At 43.7% G+C, this 25,792-nt stretch overlaps 1 protein-coding gene across 1 annotated transcript; it reads left to right on the plus strand.

The window, feature by feature from the left end:
- The first annotated feature begins 2,775 nt into the window (after positions 1–2,775).
- FAM83C (family with sequence similarity 83 member C) lies at positions 2,776–25,208 on the plus strand. Its single transcript, XM_062589278.1, has 4 exons — positions 2,776–3,348; positions 9,367–9,534; positions 13,465–13,589; positions 23,940–25,208. Exons 1-4 carry the CDS (start codon positions 2,791–2,793, stop codon positions 24,784–24,786), a joined length of 1,698 nt encoding a protein of 565 aa, XP_062445262.1. The 5' UTR covers positions 2,776–2,790; the 3' UTR covers positions 24,787–25,208.
- The last annotated feature ends 584 nt before the right edge of the window (positions 25,209–25,792 follow it).

Raw genomic sequence — 25,792 nt, forward strand, 5'->3', positions numbered from 1 at the left:
GAGTGGAACATTTTTATGGAGATGCTGTCCAGAAAAGCCTATTGATAAGTACATTTGAGCACCATGATGTGTGGTGGGAAATGTGGATTTAAGTGCTGAAAATGAAAAGGGAGAAAAAGCACATCCAGCTCCCCTGTTCCAGGTGAGTGCTCTCCAAGAACCGCATGGTTATGAAGAGAGGTTGCAGGCTCCGTTGCATCTGTGCTCAGAGAGGAAGCAGCAGACATTTTGTGGGAAAATCAGTCAAGGAATTTGTGCTTGGTGAACTCCAAGAATATCTGTAGTGAGGCATATGGATGAAGCACTGACTAATTTCTGAATCCCAACTGAACTTGGGTATCAGCTAGAACATAGTTGCCTAGGGATGTTCACTTAGGAGTGGGATTCAGCGTGTGTTTTGCCAGAAGGGCGTTTTCCCTCATCTTTCCCTGTTGATTATAGAAGATGTGTAGGCAACACTTTTAGTAAAGATCCTAAGTTCTAGCTGGCAAAAATTGGCTGATGTGATTCCCACATCCTCTGTTGGCCATCAGACAGAAGAGTGCCAACTATAGACATTTATCTCTTTGCCAGATGGTAGGGACGGGATATCTCACATCTAATTTTAAGTGTCTCCACAGTAAAGCTATATCACTGACTTTGGCAGCCTGTGCTCTCTCTCCTTATACTCAGTGGACAAAGGTAGGTACTTTCATGGCACAATTCACCTGTCCTGTTTCAGATGTCTGCTTTAGGGTGAAGTAACTGACACTCTAACAATCTCTCCTCTCCTCACTGACCCTGAAGAAAGCCAGGCTGACAAGCCTGGCTGGAGACATTTGCATGGTGGGTGCTTTCATGTGTTGAGGTCTATGAGAAATTACTGCAGGGAAAGGAGATCCCTACCGAACACCAGCTGGAGAAAGAGTTGAAATCCCTTTACTGTACCAGAATCAGAAGCAGTGATATATCTGCCAGAAAACACATCTGATGACTTCCTTTAAATTTACAGTCTTTTTAGCTCTTCAGGAGGGCAAAAAGAAGGGTGATGTTAATACGCAGCACCCTAGGAAAGCGGCTCTAGAGAAAGGCCCATCATATCTACATTACATCCCCTTCCCTTAACTCTCAACATTGATTTTTCTCAAACCTCCTTACATTCTGTTTGGTTATTCATCTCATCATTTTAAGTTACGTTTTTCTTTAGGCTGCTCCAACACTTATTTGCACCTATGAAACTTCTCTGCCAATAGCATTATTATAATTTTGTCCCATATCTATTGTCTGTGGCACCTAACTCTGCACCTGCTCTCTGCTGCCTTCATTGCAGCACAGCTCTGGCAGGTTAGTTAAATCTTCTGATTAAATATATATTGGCTTCTGTTCTTTATGTTTGCACAATCCCGGTAAGAGTCTTCATTCTAATTTCAGCAATCTAAAGACTAAACAGCTAATCTAAATAAATCATCTATCTGCATCTGATGGAGAGTGAGAGTACCTTGAGGATGTGATTCATCCCAGCTGTCCTAAAACTCAGGGTTTGAATATACTGGTTCACACTTAGGGCATGGCTGTCTCTCTCCATTGACTATTGCCTGATGATTGTTAGACGTTAAGCTTTGAGACAGCTTAATTTAGCCTGGATAATTTAATCTATGAGGGTTGTGTAACTTGTAAATAAAAGGCTAGCTGTTTACATCAACTATGCAGCCAGTTCTTCATGCTATGCTTTAAATTTTTTCTGGTTAGCATCTATGGAGTTTAGTAGCTGCAGGGTAAGTGAAATAAATGGAATGGAGGAGGTCCAGATTGCAGTCTGGGGACTTCTATGTGCCTCCTTTGCAGTATTTTTCTTGCACTGTGTGAATACTGAATGCATTCCTAACACAGTGTTTTATCTATTAGAGTCTGCCTGTAGTCTTTCTCCAAAAATAATTCCATAATACTTTTAGATAACTGGAATTAACTAATCCACTAAATACTCAGCCCATGGACAGTGTTATCATTCACAGTGTACCAAACTCCTGTGTTTGGATGTTCCCTTCCTTGAAGAATTTCCAGGGAGATGCTAAGAGACCATAGAGCTATTGCTCTTGAAGTGTGTGGTATTTAGTGATGTGTGCTGTGCTAAGATTCCCATGCTCCATACAGATGCTGTGGCCTTGTGATACCAAAAAAAAAAGATGCTGTTTTGGCTTCTCTGCTGGGTGCTAGTGTGACAAATCCCACAGCAGGAAATGCTGAGCAGGAACCAGTAGCTGCGTTTCAGGAATGAATGAGTTTCTTGGCCTGGTTTCGTTACCTGCTCAGGATATTTGTATTTCCTTATAACTGCCACTGAGAAGCATGTTTGATTTGGAACAGATTTCAAGCAGGAACAAGTTGCAACATCTGCGTTTCCACTGTGAGCACAATGAGGGACAAGACAGGTTAGAGCCTGCTTGTCCGAAGGTGGGAACGTCACAGGAGTGAAGGGAAGGGCAGTGCATGAATCAGTTATAGGGAAAGGGAAGGAGCAGATTGAAGAGCTGATCTCCCTCCCATTGAAAAAGGGTTACTTTAAGCACTGAATGTCAGGAGTGTGCCCGGTAAAGCTGAGTGAGAGAGCTGGGGAAAGCCAGCTCCTCCCCCAGAGTGGGAGGTGGTACCTGATGATTAACTCCCAAGCGGAGGAGTGGAGCTCACGTTGAATTCTGAAGGAACCTGTTGGGAGGCAGCTCAGGAGAGTGAGAGGAGGTCAGGAAAGACTTGGAATCTGCCAGAGGACTAATCCTGCTGGAGAGGCACTGCTTAGCATCAACAGCTCTGGTAATGTTCAACTACCTAGCAGTAGAAGCAAGGCCCCAGTTCTACCGCAGCTATGGGGGCCAGCAAGGGGAGTCTGGGCCACTGAAGAGCCGTCTAGAGCAGCTGAAGAAGCCATGGTGGAGAGAGCCCACCACTCCGCTGGTGCTTCAGCATAGTGAAACAGCTAGACTCGCTGTAGATGCCTTTCTTGAGCAGGGGGAGCATGGCTACCTGTGTGCCATTACTGAGGAACGGGAGCTGCCTTTTCTTTCCACCCTGGACATGGAATATATGAACAACCAGAGAAGCCAAAGCTTTCCAGAACCCAGTGCCTTGAAAGACAAAGAGGACAACTCTGCTGACATGGACCCTGGAGACAGGTCCTCCCTCTACTCTGAGCTAACATCCGGCACCTACTTTCCACTTATGTCTGATGTGCACCCCCCAGAACTGGAGCTGGGGTGGCCAGGGATGCCGTTCTTCACAACATCAGGCCAGACTAAAGCCAGTGTGGTTTTTCAAAGAAACAAGGCTAACAGCATTAAGGATTTGGTTCGGTCCATGATCAGCCAGGCCCGGATGGTATGTATAGAGCTGTGTCCCTTGAATGGGGTTGTGTACCACAGCACCTGCGTCTTGGTTGCCGTTCCCACGACAGTACCAAGCTGTTGTTGCTGTCTAGATCTCTGGCATGATGTGATTGTTGCTTTTCTAGCAGATCTGTAACTGTTCCTGCTCCTTTCTGTTCTTGTAACTTCTTTCCACCTGGGATTTCACGTCATATGGACAGTGCCCTTAACGGCGCTCTGCATCTATATTTGCAGAGCATGGTACCAAGGCCCAGAGCAAGTAGCAGGGTGTGCAGTGTTAATGCTTAGCTGTCCTAAGCCAAGCAAGCACGCACCATCAGGCCCATTCTGCCCTCTACCAGGGAGTTTGCAAGGCCAAGGCTTGTCTTGACCCATGGACTTGATGTTAAGTAGGACAAGAGGATTGCACTGGTGAGCTGCTGTAGGAAAACATAGGATCTGAGTAAACTTTGAGTATGTGGGACTGAATGTCCCTGCCTGTGGTTTGAAGTAACTTCTAGCCTTGATGTCTGTGGCTCTTTGAGACTGAATAAGATGAGCCCATGCAGTTTCTGCTGGGTGTGGATTGCCAGATTTCAGACATCTTAAAGACTGGACAATGACAATATTTGCCTATCAAGCACAATCTTGATGTGAAATCTATGCATTTGCTCACTAAATTATGCTCCTTACTTTTTGTTTCTTTTTACATTGTCATTATACTATGTACTAGAGCAGCAACTCAGATAAATGTATCTGAGATACAGTTTCAGCTTTTATTGCCTTTGTCCTCTTTATGGTTCTTTCCATGCTTTCCACATTCATTTTCTTTTGTGCTATTTCAATAGCATAGGGATATTTAGTTAACTTTTAGTGCAAAGTTCACTTTTAATCAGTCAGCTCCCAGGCAATTTCTCTTATCACTCTAGTAGTTCCTTATTTGACTTGACACTCACTCCTTAAAACCATTACTACAGAGCACAGAAAAAGACTAAAGAATTGCTAAGCCCGGACTTCAGCTGTGTCAAAAACACAAGCCATTTCCAGGCAGATCGAACAAAAGCATTATGTTCTATCACCATCTGCAATATTGAGAAACACAGTTATGTTGTCCCCAGCAGATCAAACTGGGGCCATGCAGCAGCTCGGATTGCTGTGCAGCTTCATAACATCATCGAACAACCACATATCATTGAAAGCCAGGCGTGACAATGGGGTAAATGGAGATCCTTCTTTTTTTTTAACCAAAAGAAGACCATTTTGTGACATAAGCTATTGCCCAGTTGTAAGCAGCTGTTGCTTAATACCTGAATGCACCTTTGTAGACAAATATGGGAAGTTTTGTTTAGGAAGTAAACCACAAAAATCTTTCTTTGTCCTTGCAAGCATCTGATTTATGACATCCTAGACAATCTGAAAAGTCCTGTGACACTCGTTGCGTCATTTTCAGAAACAGGGATTAAGGCAGAGTCATGGTGAAATGCACAAAGTAAATGATTCCTGAGGAAATGTCTCCTTGTCACTTAGCTCATGTCCTGGATCTCTGATGAAGTTTTAATCAGCCTGTTGCACCTGATTCTTCAAACCGCATTAAAAATATCTTACTGCTTTCTCCATTCATACAAACTTGCCAACAGCTGCAAAGAGGTTGCCGAGGCAGTAAGCACACACAGAGGAGCTTTCTTGTACGTTTTGAGCATTTTCACTCTTTCACTTGGCTTGAGAAAGCATGGAGAATCTTCAACCCTTTATGGTTAAGCTGGGGATTTTCTTACAGCATTTTTAACTGTGTTGTGTAAAATGGGATAACAACCTTTAAACCATCTTATTGGTTCATTACTGATGTTTTACTGACTTCTGATTTAGCAGATCTGGCCAACGCTTCCCATCATTAACTCAATGTATGACAGCAGTTCTCGCTCAGTCACGGCCTCAGTTACACATCTTTAAGTAGTTCACTGAGTCATTTTGCTTCTCAGAACATTGAAAAGAATATTACTTGTACGGTTTTTAATGTCAAAAGAGAACCAGAGCTAAAAACATCTTTTGTCTGAAGTGGCGGTAGCAACTCGATGGAGAACCACTTGCTTTTCACTTTTGAACTGCAGTTTTTGCGGTGCAATGGTTCAGATGCTTTCTGCACTAGACTTCAAATTCTCCCTGCATCCCTCCTATATGTTTCTTCTCCTATGTGCTTACAGCTAAAATTAAAGCAGGATAGAGTGCCAGTGGGATCTAGAAAAGTTACTGAGATCCCCAAATGCTTCTCCTGGGTCCTGTAGACAGGAAGGTATGCATCTTGAAATGTTGTTTGCTGTTTTCTCTTGTACTGTCATACTGAACATCATCAACTGATGTATTTCGCAACAGCATATTTATACTGATAAATCATCAAAATGGGCATTTGTTTATTGATGCCTTTTGCTGGTGTGGTTCGTCTTTATACTTTACTGTATTTAACCAGCTGTCTTTGAAGATACATTTTCAGACTTGAGCTTTTCTTTTTGCAGACGTAAGAAGATGCAGCACAGCCACACCTTAACCTTCATTTGTTAATATTATTATAATATTAGTTGTATTGAATGAGCTCCAAGCTATTTTGAACTGTTCATACTACTTTTTTCCCCCCTCTTGTGCAACTCTGGCACTGACTGCCTATCTGTGTTTATATGCGATGGTAGAAGGTCTTTGATAGTCCTCAAGGAAGCAATGTATTGCTTCAAATGGCAACACTACAGTAATGACCCAAACCACATTGCTATTGGCAAATACCAGTAAAACCTGCTGTGCTGGTTAAAAACTAGACAGATGGCAGCCCCAATGGGATGCTGGTAAGTGCTGTAATTCCCAAAGTGATGACTGCAGTAATTGCTGAATTGTGAGTTTCCAGAAGTGGATTCAGAAATGTCATGATTTAACCCTGCAATAGCAAGGTGTGAATTTTTTAGAGCCTATGGGGGAGCTGGTGTCCTGGCTGCCAAGACTGGCTGTGGGCTTGGAGGCCATGATAATCTTGGTGAGCACAGGATGATAAATAGGGAGGCTCTGAGTCAGCCCGAGCATGTATATCCCATCACTAAGATCAAGGGGCTGAAAGTGCTGGACATACTTTGCTCATGTTTATAAGGCCAAATTGACTTAAATGCCTAAGGCTTTTTAAACATGAGATGAGTTGTCAGGAGCCTGAGCTGGAAATGGTATTTAGTTACTTAACTTCTAGTGCTGTACAGATCTGTTCAAAATTATCCTTGACATCTTAGACCTTGCTTTTGCAACAATATTGCCTTCTTGGGAGCTTTCAAGGGGAAGGTTTCCAGGGTCTCTTGGCTTTGGGTCCAGCTGGAGTTACTGTAAGAGCTGCCTGCTTTATTTACCAAGAGGACATGTTAATTTGACTGGCCGTTATGGCATTCCTACAGCACACAGGCTTAGTATAAGACCCCCCCCCAACCTGTAGGAGTGTCCTAGCAAGGGTGTCTGCTCCTCCAGTGCATGAGGCCATGACAGGACACATTCTGCCCTCTCACCCCACCACAGTGCCCTTCGTTGCAAACCGCAGTTCATGCAAGGCTGCCAGCCTTCCCACTTCCTTGCCTCAGCAGCAGCAACCCTACCCAAATCCCTCCTTGTGAAGGGACTACATGTGAAGAGACCATCAACAGACCCAGAGCTTGTTTCACCTCCTGATGCTAAGCAAAGACCTGCTTTGGAAAACATGAGTCTGACTATCGCACAGGGTTCCACCCATCTTGCACAAGCCAGAGTCCTGCTGCCTGGGGCACCTGTTCTGGTGCCAATGCCAGAAAGCTGCACAAGGTTGCCAGGAGATGCAGATCTGCCTGGTCGCAAGCTGTGTCACAGCCTGGGACGTGGGACGCCACGGATGACTTTGTTGCCTGGTCTGCCTTATGCAGCCATGCTAGTGCCAGCTTGGCCTCATCCCTCCCACAGTGAGCACGAGGGACCAGCTGTGCCTTTTTTGGACAAACAGCAGCCTCACACTCTGCCAAAGCCTGTAAGCACAGGTGGAGGCAAGTCCACTGATGTATTTCTTTTGTGCACACCCGGCATGCATCGCAGAGCTGAGCCTTGAGAGTCTGGAGCTGAAGGAGCTTCATTCCGTCTTGAACTCCTTTATTGTATTGACTTTTCAAGTCAAGTTTAGATTGTCCCTAGGGCCAAGTCTGTCCCAGGACTAAGCCTCAGATGAGCCGGGATATTGTGAGGCAAGTGTGGCTGAGAGGGACTTGCCTGGGGCTCTGTACGAGTTTTGGGCTATCGTTTTTTTCATGTGTGCTTTTTATGGACAGAGTCAAGCTGAGAAGAGCTCTCACATTAGTTATTTCTTCGTCCTTTGTATGAAAAGCTGCCACTGTTGCATTCTAAGGGTTTGAGAGGCATCTTTGTCCTGCTATGTTTCTTTGCCAAAAGATGACTGGACAGGTAAAGATTCCTCCTTCCTGCAAAAGCCTGAGCTCCGGATAACACAGCCCATTGCCCATAATAGATTTCGTCTATTTGATCTTTGTGATCTGCTGATCTATGGGCCATCCCCAACACAATGAGGGCTATGTTCTCTTCCACTTTATTTATGAGGCAAATTCTTTTAGCTGGCTGATGTCATTGCAAAGCTGCTTCTATTATCCTTGAAAGATCTTGGCAATTGGGGAAGGGTGTTACTCATAACTGGAAAAGGCAAATATCAGACCCATCTTCAAAAGGGGCAAGAAGGAGAGACTGAGGAGCTACAGGTCAGTCAGCTTCACCTCAGTAAGTTATATCCAGGCACATGAAGAATAAAAAGATGTCTGTGAAAGCCAGCATGGAATTATGAATGGCAGATTGTGCCTATCCAAACTGAGAGCCTTTGTGGTGAGATGGCTGGCTGCGTGCATGAGGGGAGAGCAGTAGACTTTGTTTACCTTGACTTTAGCAAGGATTTTGACATGGTCTTCCATAGACTTCTTATAGTCAGATTGGTAAGATACAGTTTGGACAGGTAGACTGCAAGGTGGGTATAAAAACTGACTAGATCACTGGATTAAAAAGTGCAGTGATCAGAGGTTCAAACTTGAACTAGTGGTGTCCCCCAGGGGTCAATATGCATACCAATACTGTTTAACATCTTTATTAATGACCTGGATGATGGGTTGGAGTGCAACCTGAGCAAGTTTTGGCAATATCAAGTTGTGAACAGGCAATAATTTCTACAAAGACAAATGCACAGTCCTGGCTCTGGGAAAGAATAATCCAAGGAGCAGGACATGCTGGGGGCAACTGCCTAGAAAGCAGCTTGTGGAAGGGGCCCTGGGGTCCTGATGGACAAGTTAGCCAGAATCAGCTGATATATTTAAAACTTAGCTGGAGAAGGCACTGAGTAGCCTGGTACAACTTTGAAGTTGGATATAACTGTGATGTTGGCCCTGCTTTGAGCAGGTGGATATAGGGGAGCCAGATGACCTCCAGAGGTCCCTTACTGCCTGTGTTATTCAATGATTAAGTGTAGTTTCCACTAGGGTGTAATCTTGGAAAAAGGACAGGTAATACTAGATTGAGATATCTCTTCCCTTACCTGACAGCGTGTCCTTCCTGAAGAAATAGTACCCATATGCCAGTCATCCATCGAGTCACTCTTATACCAGTTGAATCTTGATTTTGGTCAGTCTCAGGCTTTTCTGTTTGTATTTTGTGTAATTACTTAAGGCAATACGTACTTGTTGCGGCAATGATTTTCAGAGTCTGTGCACATGCTTTACATTTTCTGCTGTTTCTTTCTGTGAATGACAGATTGATGAGACAGGAGGTGGCAGGGAGGGGAATGTCTCCATAGTTATTAAGAGTGATTTTATCTACCATGGTGGGATAAGGACACAATGGTGCAGATGCAATCACCACTCTTGACTGTACTTGCCCTGAGACTCTGGAGGTTTGAAAACTTACTTAATTCGCAGTTTGTAGCAGAATCCACTTGGTCATGTGATTTCAACAGTCTTTTTTCCATCCACTCCCCTACCCCTTTTCTCCTGGCTAGGTGATAGCAATTGTGATGGATCTGTTTACAGACATGGAAATACTATGTGACCTGCTGGAGGCCTCAAACAGACGGCATGTCCCTGTGTACCTGATCCTGGATGAAGAATACTTGAAGCATTTTGTGGAAATGTGCAGTAAAATGGCTCTGACTCAAGACGACTTCCCAGTAAGTTTTCAGTCACACTTTGGGTGCGGTAACTAAATCTTGGAACTAGTAAAAAAAAAAAAAAAAAATGCTGCTTCCCTCTACCTGGTCCCTAGGACCACTTGCTCCACCTTGTCCCACCGTTCCAGGCTAAGGGAGCATGGTTGTTCAATCTACGAAGTCAAGCTCTGTCTCAAAACACAGAGGAGGGAGAAGAGCCCTTCTAGTCCTGTGTCTTGGTGTTTTGTGGACCTCATTCTAGTTTTACACTCGATCAGTGTGAGGTCAAGACAAATATGATAAAGCCTTAATGAAAGCTTTGCTGGGCTGGTGCAGATAGACAGACAGAGGTAGACCAGGAAAATTCTGCTCATGTGGACCTGTACCATCTCCTTTCCTTGTCCCTTCTCTGTCCCTGCCCGATGACACTGAATTTAAGGACTTAAACTGCTCTTAATTTAGATCCCTCAGCTTAACTTTAGATTCTGATCAGAGCTGCTGTAGTGAGATAATTGTGTGGGGAAGGGAAGCAGAGAGTGCCTTGTGAAGTCCTGATGCAAAACCATTTCCTATCATTTCCCTCCTGGACCTGGTGCACAGCCTCAGAGTGAAACCAAGTATTAAAATTGTCATTGTAGGATCTGCTTTTAGGCTTGTGATTCAGCCTATGACCTGGGTTTGTGAGGGATTTGTGAAGAGCCTGGTTCCCCACTCAGTGAGGTGCCCAGAGAAGGCAAATAATAAAAACTAATGTGTCAGTGTGACAAGCTCCCTTGGGAACTCCTTGGCTCAAAAATGCACCCCAGTATCTTGCTGACCATGATATAGCCTTCTGGCTACCACCTACCAATGGGAGATGTCTTTTGATATCATTTGTGAGTCCTGCGAGGCCAGTACACCTGCTTGTGCTCCTCCTCTAGGTGAATAGGATTCCCTGGAGTCATGGGGTTGATACTCTTCAGCCACCCGGTTCATAGATTTCCCCTCTTCTTGGCTGGAGATGCTTGGAGGCTATTCAGTTATCTGAAAACTATTCTTAATTAAAAACGGGCTATGGAAACATGCAAAAATAATGTTTTACAGCAGTCAATATAGATACAGTTACAAATGTCTTAATTTCTCCTCACTCTTACCCTGTCTACACAAGATTTAATTTAGAGTCTTCTTCTCTCAGGTTGGTGACACTCTGTCCTTTCTTGTTTCTCACAAGCCAGACATATTTCATCTTGCCTTTTCAGCTGACAACTGTTAGAGAGAACCATTTCATGCTGGAGCACGTTTGCTTTCATAAATAACTGCATCTGTGAAGTCAACTTGTGGATCCAGATAAATCTCGTTGCTCCAAAATTTATTTTATTTGCTTCTTATCCAAGAGCCTGGTCATTGTTTTTAATGAAAATTACCATTGGTTTATATCCATGGAGATGTCTATGTCTCCTTGGTAGACCTGATGTTCTCTCTTGTGTTTGAATGACTAATTAACACTTCCCTCCCCCACTCAGTGACTCTCCATAGTTTTCAATGATGTGAGGTGCCTTTTAGGCTGATGCATGTCAAGTAACATTAGCATATGTACTTGATATTCACATCTAAATGGAATGAGTATACATATTTTATTCCTGGCTTTCAGTTGAGACCAGATGTCATAGTAAATCTCCATTGGATAACTGGTGACAATTTTGGGTTTAGTGCAGAATTTGCAGCAAGTCATCTTCCAGCATCTTACTTCTAAGAACATTGTATGAGCAAATCCTGCAGCAGTGCTTCAAGCATTGGCAGTAATCACAGGTGAAAATTCAACTTCGATTTTTCAGTTAGCCATCTAATGGGTCTAAGACTACTGTCCAAGTCAAGTGAGAGTGATACATGGCAGTCTGGGTTTCCTGCAAGACTTCAGGATTCTCATGTTATTTGGGAAGTTCAGGGCCTGGATTGACAAGAGAAAGAAGAGGATGGAAATGAACAAAGTGGCAGAAACTCACCCAACTGTTGGAAGAATAGAGGGAATGAAGAAATACTGCAGAGTCAAATCTATGAAATATCCCTTACTTAGAGAGGTTTTAACTTCCCTGGGGGGATAGAAAGCTCCTCTCGCTGAGAACTAGTATTGCTAAAACCTCAGCATTAGCAACAGGATTAGTTGTACAGCTCCCACTATGTTGATTGGCAACAGGATTAGTTGAACAGCTTTCCAAGAATTGAGTGTGTCTTGCTCTTTTTCAGCAACCTAGTGTGGCTTTTCATAGGATCATAAGAAAATTCAAGTTGGAAGGGACCTCAGGAGGTCATCAAGTCACACATTCTGCTCAAAGCTCTGTCAGCTATGAGAGCATACAAAGTTATTCAGGCCCTTATCTGGTCTAGTCTTGTCCATGGATGGAGACTGCACAATCTCTGTGAGTAACCTTTTTCAATGGGTGACTGTCTTCAAGGAGAAAAGTGTATTCTTTCCCCTAGGTGACAACTGACATGTTCTGGGATACAAGAAGGTAACGAGTGAGGATAGCAGTGCAAAGGTTGTGAAGCTTCAGCTCTGTCCCTGCTAAACGCTTTCATGAGCTGAAGAGAAGACTGGACAAATACTTGGAGAAGAGGTCCGGGGGGGGGGGGGGGGTTACCACTCAGACAAACCACAGGAGGCTCGGGAAGTCCCCTGAGCAGAAAATAGAGGCTGCAACAATATTAGCAGGCAGCATCATAAATCATTGCTCTCTTCCTACACTTTCTTGGTTGCCACTGACCACTGCTAGAGATAGACCATGGGTTTGATGGTCCGCATGAGATTTCCTGCTTCTTTGGAGCCCTACAAGCAATGGTGTTTATTGCACAGTTAGGGAGACTTCCTTGGAGTGATGTAAAAATCAAGCCTTTCCTGCCCTGCTGCAGTGAGCTCCCCAGCAGATATTGGGCTGTTTCCAAGAAGTCCACCTACCACTGGCAAGAACTGTGACAAAACGGAAAGCTGGCCAGAATGGAGCTGAGATCTGCATGCAGCAGGTTGACCACCTCCTGCTCCTCACCCTTGAAGCACAACTTCTGCACTGTGCACCCAAGTGAGGCCAGAGACTGGGTGAGCCCATCCCTGGCTGAACATGGATGGCCCTTTGAATCCACACGTGTTCATCCTCCTTGGGAGGAGGTGGTGGAGAAGAATACTTGTAGACAAATCGCAACTATTCATGTTTGTCTTTTGCCTGCATCCTGGCATTGACTGTTGAAAAATGCCATGGCTGGCCACACTGAAATCTTCTGTGTGGTGGAAGGAAGGCCTGCCCAAGCATGCGCCAGCCACTGGCAGGCACTCTGTCTGCAGAGGGACAGAACAGCACCAGCCACGTGCTTGCAGACCATTCTGACTGCATGTCTGGTCACAGCACACTGCTGCTGGTCTTCATCTTTTGATAGGCTGGTGCTAAGCAGTGCAGGTGACCGGGAACTGGCCTCAAGGTGCAGTAGAGGATGATCTAGTATGCTAGTGTAGATGCAGCCTTAGGGACATTTATTTATGTACTAGCCATTTTGTTTAGCACTGCATCTAGACCAGTCCAATAACGGTATCCAGTGACTGTTCTCCTCTTCTGCTTGCCCCAGCCATAGTGCAAATAATGCCTCATCTTATGAAATGCTCCTGACAGATACTGAGAGCCTTATTATATAGTCTGGTGTATTTTAGAAATGATCTACAACGTTATGATTCTCCTAATTTTTTTCAAAACAGTATTTGCACCTAAGCACAACTTGTTAATATTTACTGGTATTTTTACCTTACAGAAGCAGCATTGTGACAAAATATTTCAGTATGCAAAATCCGGAAAATACTTCATGCCTTGTTGCATCCTACTTTCAGAAATAGAGCTCCAGCTGGAGATAATCCATCATTGATACCTAAGGGAATATTCCAGTTTAGTTCAGTGCATAGCCTCTTACCAACTCTCCCTTCTTTGATTTCAGAACGTGTGCATAAGATATCTGAGTGGAGACACATACTACAGCAAAGCAGGCAAGAAATTTGCAGGCCGAGTTCTGGAGAAGTTTACCCTGATTGATTGTGACCAAGTTCTTGCTGGTACATACAGGTGAGAAAAAGCAGCAATTACTGCAACAAAAACTGGTGACACCATGAAGATATTCATTGTCAAAATACTTGTTAAAGCACAGCGTAATGCAGCTCTTATTCTTTTTCTCTGTGATAAGGATACCTTGCCCTCTCTCTTAATTTTACCCTTACATATGTCATTTTCATTTTGGTGATTTACCTTCCACCCCATCCTCTTGCTTTTCTCTCGCTACTTCACTTTCAGATAGCATTAATTGCCTGTCTACCAACGCTAATACTTCCTGGACCCATCTATCTATAAGTATCACTTCATTTCTTAAAAGTGTATAATATGCCCTGCCAGGTCAGATGATGCTCCACCTAGTCTAGGTTCTGTCTCCAGCAATGGCAGCAGGGATGCTATTTAGGGAGACCAGGGAACCTGGATACTAACTGCAGTCCAGTACCCTTGTTCTCTGATAGCATGCACAACCATTGCGTTGGGGATCTTAGAGAGTATATCCCTGCCTGTCCCCTTTAGTATCTGTTTTGGATCTATTGTTCATGGACTTGCCCAAACTCATTGTCTGTTTTAAACCAGTCTTCTACTTGTTTCATTGAGTGTCCGTAGTTCTTGTGCTGCAGATTGTTAATACCTGTTCTAAAGGTATGTCTACCTTCATGAATTTGCAAACCTTCATCATATCCTCTTTCCCTCATCTTTTCTTCTCCGAAGTGAAGACCTTGGCCTTTTCAGTCTCTATTCATAAGGCAGTTGCTCCATCCCTCAATCATTTTAATCATCTTTCTCTGTATCCTCTTCAATCCCACTATGTCCTTCTCAAGATGCAGAGACTAGAAGCGCACGTAGCCCCCAGGATACGGATGCTTGTGGATAAAACCGCAAGGTTTTATAGAGGGTCAAAATAATGCTCTCTGCTTTGTTATTATCACCCTTCCTGATGGTGGCCAGTGTTTCATTGTCTTTTTTGACTGCCACTGCACACTGAGCTGATCATTTCAGATAACTGCTAGACTGCAGGGTCTTTCCTGAAGTGTAACTGCCAATTCTGAGTTCAGCACCATATAGGCTCTCCCTGAAGGTGGAAAAGCTGGACTGAAAGAATGAAATAGTTACTGAGCAAAGTTAAAGATCATTTATCCAGTATCCTGGGATGATACAGGACAGACTGTAAGAACAAAACAATGTTCTTATCCAGTAGCACGTTTTACAGTTCAGCAATTTGTGCATAAGGATCAGAGGTTTCAGGACCTCTGGGGCTGTATGGTATGTGCTTCTTTATGATCCGTTTCCCTTAAAAGACCTTTCTTCCACCTGTTGAATTGGTTTTGGTTGTTCTATTTTTGGCCTTCGCAGTACCCTCTGGCAATGGGTTATACAGTTTAATCTACACTTTGTGTGAAGAAGTGATCCACTGTATTTACATTAAGCCTATTGCTGGATAATTATATTTTATGTCCCCCAAATCCCGTAAGCTGGGAAGAATAAATCACTGTTCCCTACTTACTTTCAGGACTCCACCCATGATTTCACGGCTTTCTTTATAATCCCTCATATGAATCATCTCTTCTCTAGAAGGAAAGACTCTGAAGTATCCTGAGCTGTTCAGTCATTTCCCATACAGGAGAACTTCCAGACCTTTAATCATTATCTCCACCTTTTGTGAGAAGTGTTGACCAGAACTGCATGAAGTGGTCAGTGATACCCCACCCACTATATCTCAGCATAAGGATAAAATGATGACTTCTATCTTGTTCTCTACCCACATTCTGGCAGCTCCTAGTCTGTCTGCTTTTTTGACTAATGCTAAACACTGAAATGATTCTTTTGTTGAACTATCCAGGGTGATGTTGACCTCTTAATATGATCTGAGAGCTCATCATTGTTTCAGAGACAGAGGGATTTTGCATCAGTTTGCATTTATTGACATTGAATTTTGCCTGTCATTTTGTCTCTCATTCACTCTGTACCATAAGATCTTCTTGCAACTTCTTATTAACCAGCATTCTTTTGACTACCCAAGAAAATTTTCTCATGTATAATCTCTGACATTGACTGTTTCTACCATTTTCCAGATCTTTTTTGAGTATGTTGAACTGCAAAGATCCCAACATAAAACTTGTGGGATTACGTGGGTACATGTGGGTAAATTAAAACTATTTCTAGCAGTTGTCTTCCATCTTTAATAAATTATTATTCTTTGGGAAGACCTTCCTTTATACTCCACAATCACTTCTTTAAGAGCCCTTGGTGAATGATCTTGTCAAAAATCTGTTTGAAAATCCAAGTATCCAACAGCAAACAGATCATATGTATCTTTGTGTTTGCTGTCTCCTTCAAAGTACTGCAACAGGCTTTTGAGGCATGGCTTCCTTCCACAAAAATATGCTGCGTCTTCAACATGATGATAGTTATTTATGTGTCTAATCATTTTACTCTCTATTTGCTTTTACCAGTTTGTTCAGTATGGAAATAAGACTGGCTGGTTTGTAGTTTTCCAGGAGCTCTTTAAAAGGATTCACATTTACTACTTTCCAATCCTCTGCTTCCATGTCCAGTTTTAAATGATAGGTTATTCACTGGTTAATAATTGGAAAATTGCTGACTTTTTGAAGGCTATTTACTTTAATATTTTCCTTTACTGTACCTTTTAACTATGGTGACTTTTTGGATGCTTTTAAATGTCTTTATTTTGATAGGTACATTTGCTCTGAGCTTCTAATATAGCATCTTTAAACAATCTTCATACTGCCTCAAGCATTTAACCTTTTTGGCTACTCTTTCCAATTTATTTTTAATAGCATTCCTCACTTTCTCTTTTAAGTTAAATATTGTGGATTATTTTGCTTCTTAAAGAATATTTGGTATGACATATCTGATATGAGTACATCATGGTGATTTTTGCACAGTGGCCTTTACAAAGAATCTTTCTGAGCTGGTAGTATTATTTCTCCTTTCGTTGGTTTTCTGGTTAGTTTCTCAAAAAAGCAGTCATTTATAATGTCTTGAATGTAGTTGCTGCAGCTCTCCTAGTCAAGACCCCTATTCAACACGGATATAACTGAATCTCTTTTTATTCCTCTGCTTTCTGCCTGCATAGCCTCTCAGCTCCTCCTTAGCATGTCATATTTCGAAGCAGTGCTCTGTTCAGCAAGCTCACAGTATAGTCCTAATATTATGTTTTCCCTATTTGGAAGTGGAGTTTCAATCCACAGGGAGCATATTTCATTTGATGATATATGATTTTTGTTATCTGACTTACTTTTCTTTATTGCGTTGTGCCACTGCTGCAGCAACCTGTGCAATTATACTGTTCCTTGATTTTCTTCTGTCCAGTAAGTTTCTGAGATGCCTCCTGTGTCAGAGTCATCATTTCAGCACAGGTATTTCATAACATCTGTTTGCTTTTTTAGCTCAGATTTGTACAGATTCATGTAAACATTTGCATCTGATCCAGTTGCTCACAGCTGAACCTTTCTAAATGCAACTCTGTTTGTCTGGATGCTTTTCATTGTTTCTAATTTATTACTCAAGTTTTATTGATTTCCTTCCTGTCCTTATGTCAGAATACATTTTTTATGTTTTTATCCCTAGGGCAGAGTGAGCCATCTCAAACTGTGTGGTCTTCTACACATGACAACTTTCTTCCAGACTCTAATTTAAATCCCCTATATCTTTGGCATTATGATGTGCAGCAGCCAGATTTCATTTAGGTTAAGATGGAATCCAGCTTTTTCTATACATTATATACCTATAGTTTTCCTGTTCCTAGAGAATCTACTATCCTTTCCCTAACACAGTGTCCTTAACCATGTACCGAAATGCTCTTTCTTACTTCTCCATCCCATTCTAAATATGGTACAAGGAGCATTTTATTAGGGCTATCAAGAAGATCCTGGTCTTTTTTAACCTTCTCCTTAAGTGCTTTTATTTTACTCCCAAAACCTATCTTGTCTCTCTTGGAGTCAATGGGATATAGACATTGACCACTGTCTTCTCTGTAGGGCTCCCCAGATTAGATCCAAATGTCTCTGCTATCCTTCACCCCAGCAAGCAGCTTACCCTTCATTCTTTGCTGGCATCCTGCCTAAGCATCGGATCAGCCTGGACTGTGTCACCTGATCATGCCTGCCTAAACACATTCACCTTGAATACTTCCCTACCAAACAGCAACTGATTTTTTCAGAACTTTTTCCAAAATCAGTGTAAATTTTAGACTGTGCAGTCCCTCTCTGTTTGATACGATTTGCCAGTTTAATAAGCATGCACTGTTCCATCCTTTAGATTGCCAGTGAAAATATTGGATAGCATGAGAGCCAAGGTGCTAAATCTCTCTAGAGTTTCAATACATCCTTCTGTACCAACAGTGAACCCAGATATCTGGTCTGTCTACAGCCTCTCTTGCAGGAGATGATTTTCCAACTTAGTTCTTCACTATTCAGGTATTCAGTAAGGTGCCTTTTAATTCTTCAGCTGTAAGAAAAGACTCCTTTCTCTTCAAAAACATGGTCAAATCATGCCTGAAATCTCTAGCTATTTCTCTAACCCCTAGATTTTCTTTTCTATGAGCCCTGTAGGCAGTATTACATACATGCAGCAAGAGAAGTGTATGTATTCACATTTTCATATTGAGCCCCACATGTTGATGCTGTTGTTCTCTATGTAGACGTTTTCCTTGATATATTTGTAAAAGCCCTTTTTATTTCCCAAAATATTCTTGGCAAGCTGAAGTCATTTGGATGTGTTACTGCCCATTCGTATGAATCAGGCATATTTTTGCAGGATTTTCTATATCTGCGAACCCAGCTCAGTGGTTTATCTTAAACAGCTGCAGGTCAAATAGTTCAGGCTCCTCAACTTTTCTGTCTTTATTGACTACATACTTCCATTAATTTTCCTGCTTTACCATTATGTTTCCTTTTAACCAAGAAAACGAGAAAACAGGGTTGAGAAATCCAGACAAAGGAATAATCCCAAATACTAAATATAATCATATCTAGTTATTTAGTATCATTCTGGGGACTGAAAGAAACGGTATGTTTCTTCAGGTGCTATTTTAAAGTAACAGAGTGAATGAGATGAAGGTATTTCCAATGTAGCAGATACTACAAAGAAAAATAGAAGTTCTTGAGAGCTGAAGTGATAGAAAAGTGATAAAACTGAAAAATAGAAATTACTGAAAAAAAGTAAAACATCTTATTTTGTGAACTGGGATCACATCAACTGGAAACAACTGAGGCAGAGAAGTTGAGTGTGACTAACTGCCAGTCGCCTGCACAGTACAGCTATGGGAGGAACTGTAGCCTTAGACTGTATCGCAGTTTTCCACGGGGACACAGGGAAGAACTGTTGTCAAAAGTGCTCTTGAGATTGACACTTCCTCTGAAATACTGCGTGGTGTTCTCATCACTTGTGCTTAACACAAGCTGGAGCATCAGGCCATGGGTCTATTTTGGGAGAACAGCGAGACTGTGGGGTTTCTGGGAGCACGTTTCCAACCTCCTCAGAGATGACGTTTCAACTCCATCTCCTGGCCAAAAGCTGAGCTGCAAGTGTTCCTGGAAGATTACTGCTCAGGGGTGTCTGAGAACAAGTTAGGGAAAGAGATGGTCTCTGTCCTACAGAGATACTTACCCAGATTCCAGCAATTTGTGCTTCAGGGTGATCCAGAGCTGGATATGGTATCTACATAAGCAATAGTCCGTTATGGAACAATTATTGGCAGAAAAAGCCTATTGCTTTTTGAACACATGTGACCCCCTAGCATCCACAGGGCCCTGCAGTGAGGACTTTCACAGCCTGCCTGCTTGTTGTATTGGGCAGGGCAGTACCTCTTCTTGTCTGCATTGAATTTGTCACTAGTTGATTTCATTTAATGCCTCATCTTTATACCAGAAGAGCCTGGGAATGAGCATTCCCTAGCTATTTCCTCTATGCTACTCAAGGAAGAAAAGACCTTTATTGGTTTGTATGATTGGCTTTTCCTACCTCTGTCATTGCTCTTCCTGTCCAAGCACTTCTGTGGGAACAGCCTGCAAAGGCATCTGGCCAAGACCTCCTCGCCCACTGTTGCAGGCTATGCAGTTGTCTCTAGAAGGTTGGGTTTGGGCAGCAGGGCTGCGTACTATGTCTTGCCAGGTATTGCTGACGCCTATGATGTCCCTGGTGTTCCTGTTTCATGCTGTGACCTAAGAGCTTCGTTCTTGCTGTCCCATGCCTCACTGAAGGCCTAAGAATGAACATCTGATGGCACAGGGTGAGGAGGCAGCTGCAGTAATGGGTATAGCCATGGCTGGCAAGGCCATGTCGTCCTATCATGAAAACTTTTGTTATGGACAGAAGGAGAGTTGTGCTTATCACAAGCCCAGAGCTGTCCTTGGGGAGCCTGGATGCTTCCTTCCAGGGCCTGCTGTGATGTGGAGTGGGCAAGTCCCCACTGGATTGGAAAATTGGGGAAAAGTAACACTTGGACTGGGAGAAGAGCCATAAGAGTCTTCAGTGGTGGGGACAGTTATAAGGCCAAGGCAGTGTATTGCTGGCTCTGAGGATGCTCCCCTTACAAAGGAAAGGGCAATTCATGTGGATGAGAGGGAAAAGTTGTGTGTGTCTCCTGCATTGCTGTGGGGAGGCAGTACTCAGGCCAGAAGGTGCTGGGAGGAGGCAGAGACAACAGTTTCTGACCTGAGTACTGCCTCCCCACAGCAATGCAGGTGACGCATTCAACTCTTCCCTCTCATCCACATGAGCGATTGGGTCCAGGGAGGGAAGGAAGGCCTAAGCAAGACCTGTTGTTTGTCTGCTGCAGGAAGTGAGGCCAGAGGTCTTGATGGGCAGCTGTTGTGATGTTCTTGCTAAACCATGTAAGAGCCAGCCTGAAGCAGAAGGGCAGACATGGCCTCTTGCATTGCTACAGTGCTACAGTGGTGCCAGGCTGGGAGAGTTGAGGACTAGCTCCACATGGCTTGCTAGTGTCATCTCATAGCTCATGTGGTGATGCTCACAGCATGAGGGATGCAAGGTTCCTCCAAAGGAGGAGAGGCTGGTCAGTCTGCTGAGTGTGCTGTGGCCCTGGGAAATTTGAGTGAGCACTGCCATACGTGTGTGCACCCTGTAGCCGTTCTGAACCAGCCCCGGGCCCACAGTCAAAGCATGCAGGCAGCAGCTGCCTCAACACTGAGAATTAGACTCCATACATTGAAACTCATGGCTGGAAGGTGAGTGCTTGACAGGAGGGTATAAAAAGAAGCTCTCAAAGACTGGTGTTATGCCCACTGCAGCAGCCATAAATTATCTTCAGTGGTGCTGTAGGGTTTTGGGTGGTACCCTCTGCAGCTGCTGTAGTCACTGAAATTTGAGGAAACGTTCCATGGTGAAGTGAATTCCTTTGATGGCCCTTCTGCAGGTGGTATGTCTGTGATGCAGAGCTTACATATGGACAGTCTTGTGATGGCCTCACAGATACATGCCATAACTGTGCTACTCCCAAACTTGTTTCTCCATGATTGATAAGGGTAAGAGCTGCTAATACACCAGATGGTGATGATACTCAGCTTCCTCATCAGTAGGGGCCCTCAGAAGACATTGTGCTGATGCTGGCTGGTAGGTACTAGCTTCCTTCAGAGAGCTGCAAATGTTTTACATATGTGTCATAACTCTGTATGCACTGCCACTCACCCCAGATGGGAAGCATTACCTAGGGCCACCAGTTGGTACTAGTTTTCCAGGTCCAAGATTTCCTCTCCTCTCTGGGAAGCTGAGGCAGCTGCTCCACCCATTATGATTGACCTGAGCTGTCTTCAGCAGCAGGCTGATGACTTATCCAAAGCTCTTGGAGCTACTGTGCCACTTGCCTTTGCATGATGCCTCTGATGAACGTGGCTTGCCTGAAGAGCATTCTTCAGGAGAGTTTTGCAGAATAACAAATGGACTGGAGGAGGCATCACAGGCTATTTGGCAGAAAATGCAGTGGCTGAAGAAATATCAGGCATGATATTCTTGCAGGCTGCTGAACAGACTGCCCACATACGTAAAGGCACAGCCCTCTCCCATGGAGCCTGCCAGCACGACTGCAGATAGCGCAGACTCGTGTGCCAGCTGTGCCATGCTACAGAAGGGTGAAAAAGCTTGTGGAGTAGACACTGAGTCAGAGATCTGCACTATGATGTGTGGACACAGTATTGTTGTGTAGAAGGGGAATAGCTTTAAGCAATGAGGATGGCAACACCACCACTGCATCTGTTGTGCGAGCCAGGCTAGATGCCTCCAGGACAGCTGCCTTTGGCAATGTGGATATAGGCTACATGAAATCTCCCTTCTCTGGGCACTTGGATTTCCTTCAAGTAACTTGTATAGCTTTGTGAGAGATGCCTTTCCTCTGCAAAAATCACCTTTTCTATTATATTTACCCATATACTTACTAATTGTATTCTTTAGAAGAGTTTCATTTATGAGGCTTAATAACCTGAAACATTAAAAAAATTATATCACATTAGCAACCTTCTAGTCTTCTGCTAACCAAGGCGCTTTCAAGTGTGAAATTACCCATCGTAGTTATGAATTGATCTATTTCTTTCTTGAACTCCTGTGGTGCTTCCTGGTCCTGCCAAGTTCTTACTGTCTGTTTTGTTGATTTGTTTTCTAATCTCTTCTACAGAGATTTCAATTTGAGACAGATCCTCTCTCATGTTCTGAATGAAGGTAGGTTCAGGGCAGGTTCCCAAGCTCCTGTATAGTAAACACTGATGCAGAGGAAGTCTCTGAACCCTCCTGTTACATACGGAGTATGTGTTAGCTCCAGAGAGCTGTTTCTTACGCTTTTTGCAAAGCGTGCCCTAGCCTTTTGAAGGATGGGCTTTCTGATTTTAATAACTTCTCTTCTTCTGTCATTTAGCCATCCCAACTATTCTCTTTTTTTTTCTTATATCCTTCCTTTAAGCTATATGCATTTGCTTTGAGCTTGCAATATGGTGTTTTTTAACAGTCTTCATTCTACTCAGAAAGGATTTTTCAGTCTTTTACTTCTCCTTAATTCTAACTTAATTTCCCTATCTTGACATTAAGCAGAACAGTATTGATTTTTTTTCATTTTTTGTTGCTCTTGGGGGCAGGATGGGTGCAGAGTGTAAGTATACTATTTTCTTCAAAATAACATCATGAACCATAATAACCGCATACTGCCCAGGGGCTGCTTTTCCTACTCTAAGTTCCCAAATAGTTGTCTTGTGAAATAAACATCTGTGGGTCCCAAAACATAGTGTCAATGTCATGTCCTGAAATGACATTTACTCTATTTATTTGAGAATATTTGGAGTCTCCCATTATGACTGCTCTCTTGTAGCATCTGTGATTTTGTCGTATTTTTGCCTCTGTCCGTATCTTGCTTCAGGAGCAGATAATGCAGCCCTACCAGGCTGCAAAAGGATATGCTTCCATCTGCAAAGGTTCTACTTCATTTGTTAACACAATTAATCTTTTAGTCTGATTTCACTATAGCAAGAATAAAAGAAAAAGCCAGTGACTGGGATGATCAGGAGCCTGAGGAGTTTTCCTGTTTAATCTAGGAAAATGAAGACTGGGAGGAGAAATGTGGTTACTATCTGTAGATATACCAGGGGGAGAGCTATTTAAGTTACAGTTTTGTCACAAAGAACAAGTGAGATTACATAGATAAGGAAAAAAAATGCAGCTGGCAATTGGAAATGCAATTGGTAATTGGCATGGGAAAGTTCTTTCCCATGAGAACAACAAATGATGGTAATATCCTTCCAGCAGGAGTACTTGGGGCAAAAGCTAATTCTTTTTTGAAGTGGAGCATAAAAAGCTACCAAAAGGGAACCCAAGACATTGTACTGTAAGAGCACGGACTGGACTTGCCATGCACCAACAGCAGGTGCCCTGGGAAGAGAAAAGAAGTATAGGCATGTCTTGATAGAAGAGAAGGAAGGACTGAAACACAGCGCTGTACTTTTGGCCAGGGACTGATTGCTGTTTGACACCTTTCATAAGGCTAAGAAGAACCTGCTGTTAGTGTATTAATGGTTTCTGTACTCTTACAGTCAATGTACAGGTATTTCTTGTTCATATTTGAATACAATTCATTAAATCACTGAGCTGAAAAATGCCAGTCTCTAATCTACAATTAAACAATCATTTAGGAGCTGTATTTTTTTTTTTTTTTAATTATGCCATGAGTATACCGATCTCCAAATGTAATTTCAGAAATATACTTGAGAGAAAATGTTAATTTTATGACATAATTGAGTGGCAAGAAGTCATTCAAACGTTATAATCAATGTTAATCTCATCACTCTGTTCACAAGTGTTATACGTGTTTCTTTCTTTCTTTCTCTTTTTTTACTTTTCTTGCAGTTTCACCTGGCTTTGCAGCCAAGTCCACACCAGCCTGGCAACCCATTTCCGTGGTCAAATTGTTGCAGACTTTGACAAGGAATTCCGGTGCTTGTACGCTGAATCCAAAGCAGTGGCGAACTTTTGTGTGCCAGATCCTGGGACATGCCCCTCTTCTCAGAATACGTCAAAGGATGCTGAATCCCTTTTAAAAACTGCCCGGATAAATGATGCTGAAACCTCAAGCCCCTCAAGCACCCTCTCAAATCTAAGCATCAGAAGCATAAAAATGTCTCCCTTTCTGAAAAGCTACACCTGCAATGTACAGCAGGAAAAACAAGATTTGAGCCCTGATTGTACTAGTGAAAGGGGCAAGGAAGACACCTTTCTGAAGCCTACTTGCTCTAAGCAGCAAGGTGAACCACCAGACTCCCATCACAGTCTTCCAAATAAATCCACCCCAGCCATGCAGCACAGACCAAATCTCTACTCCCCGCTGAGATGGGAGCAGAATTTGCAGTCCCGTTCGGAGGGTGCCAACAGCAGTGGCAGAAGTGAGAACCAGAAAGGGCCCACTGTTACCTCCAGGGAACTGATAACAGACAATGAAAACAAATTTTATGCGATGGAAAAAAGAGAGAGTCCTGGAGAAGGGAAATTGGACCTGATATCTCCATACAACCAGCTAAAACAAGAGAAGAAAGTGGCAATTCCTTGCTGTGATAAACTCAGTGAGGAAATGCTGATGGAAAAGAACAATGTGTACGGGGCTGAGAAGAGAATGACTCTTGGTCACAGTAAGCTGGATCTGATCACCAAATACAACAAGTTAAAATCTAAACACATACACAGTCGATTTGAACTCTGACTTGGTTCTCATAGTCCTTGAGATGCCCTTTCATCTCATTTACTAGTGGTTGTTTTTCCCTACCAATCATCACATGTGGTGCTTGAAGTCAAAACATGGGTGGCAAATTAGTCTTGTTTCTTTTGAAAGGTACCTGTGCTATGCTGCAGTCTCCTATGTGAGCAGATTCACTGATTCAGATGGGATTAGCAAATACAATTTAAAATTTTAATTACAAGATGATGGTAAGAGAGAGAAAAAGAAAAAAAATCCACACTTCTATTTCCTTTTATCTATTTTGAAAAGGACTATTTTCCCCAAAGTTGTTCTGCTCGAACTGTAATCTGTTTGACCACTGAGGCCTTCAAGATGAACCCAGGTTTTCTTTGCTCTCATCAGTTCCTCTCCATGTAGCCATTTGCTGCAAAAGAAATGGTCAAAAGCAGGGCAACTTTGTTAAAAATAAAGGAGATGGTCTGGTGGAAAGAACTGTGTCGGCTCCTTCGATGGCAGGTGAACTCGGCCAGGGCCTCTTGCTGCCCTGGGCCTGCGGCCAGGAGCTGTCTACGCCGAGCTGTGCCACGCCGGGAGGGCGCTGTGCGCACACGGGCAGCGTCTGCACACACGTGGTGCGGGCACACGGGTGGGGTCCAGCCCGTACCCGGTGCGGCCACGAGGGTGATGTCTGGGCAGCGGGCCGTGTCTCCGGGCACAGGGGCCGTATGCACCCATCAATGCAGGCGCCACGTCAGCGTGTGGCAGACGGCGTCCACGCGTGGCTCGGGCCTCCACGCGGGCTGGGCCTCCGCGCAGCCGGCACCCGCAGGGGGCAGAGCGGCGGCCCAGGGCCGAGCCCACGCGGGTGGCTGCTGCCGGGGCGACGCCTGCGCGGCGGCGGAGACCGGCCCGCACCCAGCGCGGGGCAGGCCCAGGCCCCACGCGCGCCGCGGCCCCACGCAAACCGCCGCCGGGCCGGAGCCGCCTGCGGCGCCCCTGCGGTCGCACGCGGCGGCGGGGACCGCTCCGT

Source organism: Rhea pennata, chromosome 16, assembly GCF_028389875.1.
Source record: "Rhea pennata isolate bPtePen1 chromosome 16, bPtePen1.pri, whole genome shotgun sequence".
NCBI classification, from domain to species: Eukaryota; Metazoa; Chordata; class Aves; order Rheiformes; family Rheidae; genus Rhea; species Rhea pennata.